Source organism: Myotis brandtii, unplaced genomic scaffold, assembly GCF_000412655.1.
Source record: "Myotis brandtii unplaced genomic scaffold, ASM41265v1 scaffold165, whole genome shotgun sequence".
NCBI classification, from domain to species: Eukaryota; Metazoa; Chordata; class Mammalia; order Chiroptera; family Vespertilionidae; genus Myotis; species Myotis brandtii.
The window spans coordinates 2,392,170-2,395,231 of NW_005356042.1; the positions used below are offsets into that span (position 1 = coordinate 2,392,170).

The 3,062-nt window shown below is 59.9% G+C and overlaps 1 protein-coding gene across 1 annotated transcript in view; it reads right to left on the reverse strand.

Annotated features, from left to right (window-relative positions):
- Positions 1 to 1,848: 1,848 nt before the first annotated feature.
- Positions 1,849 to 3,062, reverse strand: part of CHST8 (carbohydrate (N-acetylgalactosamine 4-0) sulfotransferase 8) — an 86,381-nt gene continuing 85,167 nt past the window's right edge. The window contains exon 5 of the mRNA XM_014536778.1: positions 1,849 to 3,062. Within this exon, the coding sequence (XP_014392264.1) occupies positions 2,286 to 3,062 (777 nt within the window). The 3' untranslated portion in view covers positions 1,849 to 2,285.

Sequence of the window (3,062 nt, forward strand, 5' to 3'; positions counted from 1 at the left end):
TCAGTGGATTCAGGGTGAGGTCTCAGGGCTGGGCCTGGCGGTCATGCTGGGAGCCAGGACTGTGTTACCTGTTATCACCCAGGAGGAAGACCCCTCTTTGATGGATGTGTTGTGTGTGTATATCTGCCCAACTCAGGTCTGGTTGTCTCTGAGAGATGACACAAGTCAAGATGTCTTTTCCTACCCCCAACACACACACACACACACACTCGCACATGCACACACTGTGGAGGATGGTCTCAGGGCAATCCTGGTTGTCTCTAAGCTGCAGACAACCCAACTGGGCTTCCAGGTGTCCCCAGCTGAGCTGATGGCCAGTGACACTGCCTCAGGCTCAGCCAATGCACCCGTGACCAGAGACACTGTTTCTGCATCGTGAATTCTGTCTGACTTTGTGGGCACACAGCCTGGGGACAGCTGCTTCTGGGCCATTGTTAGCCCTCCCGCCTCCTCTTACACTGCTCTGGCCCTGGCCAAGGTGCTGGTGGGTCAGCCTCTTTGGCTCTCAGCATCTACCTTCCTGTCTCCCACACCCTCAGGCCCTGACCACAGCATCCTCCCTGGCATGCTGGGTTCCTTCTGACAGATGGCCCAGGCCACTCCAGCTGCAACCTGAGGGGAAGCCTCAGCCTGCTCAGGGTTCTTGGACGCATGTGGCCTGAACAGGCAGGTGGCAGCCTCATCTCTTTGTTCCGCCTTTGTAAGTTTCCAGAGCCCATGTTGGAGGCAGAGAAGGAGATGGGGCAGCTCACTCCAGTGTGAGCTTTGCAGTCCAGGGTGGGATCCAGCAGCGTGTCCCACCGTGGGGACGGCAGGGTCTCCTTCTTAGGGTCCAGCAGCACCTCCCCTTGCCAGTGGGAACAGATTGAGAGCAATCTCCTGGGAGAGATCCACAGAGACCACAGGGGGGCCCAAGAAGGGCAAGCAGCATACTCCTGAGAGACAGAAATGAGACCCAAAGGTAGGCAGACAGACCCTAGATGACTAGAAACAGTCAGGCAGCACTTCCCATTACAAAAAGACCCGAAGTGGCCACAGTCACACCCACACTCAAAGCTCCAACAAACACTCTCCCAAGACCTTCCAGGAATCTATCTCCCTGGTTTTTGACAAGTTCAGAGCCATTCCTGTCAAGACCTTCCAGGAATCTCCCTGGTTTTTGACAAGTTCAGAGCCATTCCTGTGTGAAAATGTATGCTTTTGGGTATGTTTTCTCTATAGCCTCTCCTCCCCCTTCCCCAGCCCTGGTTCACCAGGGGAAGACGATCCTGACAACTTTGAGGTGGTCTTGTCAGGTGAATAGAGCCAGGGATCAAGGCCAGGGTCAAGGTCTGAAGATGGCAGCTTTAGTCCAAAGCTCTGCTTAGCCCAGAGGTTCAGAAAGCCAGGGATGGCATTACTCCCTGCCCGGCAATGCCACACCCACTGGAACCCACGTGCACTGCAACAAGCCCAGTGGCAGCCCCAAAATGGCAGCTTGCCCAAAGAGCTCATCACTGCCCTGGCAGTCCTCACAGGGCCCCCACAAAGAGCACTGACGACAAGAGACCCAGTGGGCCTCCGTGGGGACAGGTCTATCGTTTTGCAGACGAGGGTGCTGGTACCGAGACAGGAGGACCCAGTTAACCAAGTGCTGGCCTCGGAGGCCTGAGTGTGAGGAGCTGGCCCGGAATGGAAGCTGCTGCTAGCTGCTCCTGTCACACACACTGGCCACTCCTGCCCTGGACTTCCGTGCAACCGGGCCTGTGGGCGCCTGGCTCTGGCTGCTCTGGGGAGGGAGAAAGAGCCCCCGACAGCCCCGGGAAAGGGCTGGTGCTCCCATGCCAACACCGAGTGTAGACACTGCTGTTCTGGAAACCATGTGCTTTATTTGGAACCTCCTCCTGGGTCATAGAAAAGCTGCAAACCCTGTGGTTTGGTACAAGGCAATGGCGAAGGGACTGCAGGAGATCCCTTACCACCCGACCCTCATCCTCGGGCCTCAGGCTTCCCTGGTCATCCTGACTCCTGGCTGAGCTGGGTGTGGGCAGCTGGGACTCCTGGCTGTCCAGCTCACACCTCTCCATACCTTCCTCAGCCAAGAAGGAAGGAAGTGGCTATGCGGCTTGAGCCAGGGTCCCTACCCAAGGCCTGGGCCCCTGTCCCCACCAGGGCCTGCAGCAGCCACAGCTCCTCACGTCCTCGGAGCCCAGTTGTTCTGGGTACATCTCGGCTCCTGGCTAAGGAAACATGCCCCTCGGACAGGTGAGTGGTGGGCAGGCCGCCCACGGGCAGCCGCCAGGCCCTCAGTACAGGTCAGCGAAGGGCTTGGAGTAGTTGAACATCAGGTAGTCCATGTAGTAGAAGTCGTAGGCGCGCTGCCGCTGCGGGGCCGAGAGCTGCGCGAAGTACTGGTGGGTGATGCCCGCGGTAGTCCGTGCCTCCTGCGAGTGCCGGTCCTTGAACTGGGGGAAGGTCAGGTTGCGCGGGGCGTGGATGAGGCTCAGGAAGAAGTTGGCATCGTCCTCCATGCTCTCGAACTTGCCCACGAAGTCATAGTCGATGAGGCAGGGGCTGCAGAGCCGGCTGACGTGGTCCCAGTGGATGTCCATGCCCACCGGCCGGTGCACGTCCAGCAGGTACTGGACGAACTCGGGGAAGCGCACGCCAGAGCCCGTCCGCAGGGCTTCCCCAGAGGCGTTGGCCCGGTACCGGGCCAGGATGGCCTTGCCGAAGACGGGGTGATAGTAGCTGTTGGGGTGCTCGAACTTGTCGCGGAAGGCGGAGACCAGCCTCTCGAAGGGCTCGCGGACGAAGAGCATCTTGGTGTAGGTGCTGAGGCGGTGCAGGATGCCCTGGCGGTCGAAGGTGTCCAGCCGCTTGAGGGCGCCGCCGTAGTGCACGGTGTTGTGCTGGAGGTCGGCGGTGGACGAGGCCAGCCCGGCCAGCACCATGAGCACCCGCTTCCAGTTGGAGCAGCCCGCTTTGGGGACCTCGCAGTACAGCACGCGGTGGCGGTCCTCCACGAAGATGCGGGACACGTGGCGGGGCGTGACCGCCCTGCGGCTGCTGCTGGCCAGGTA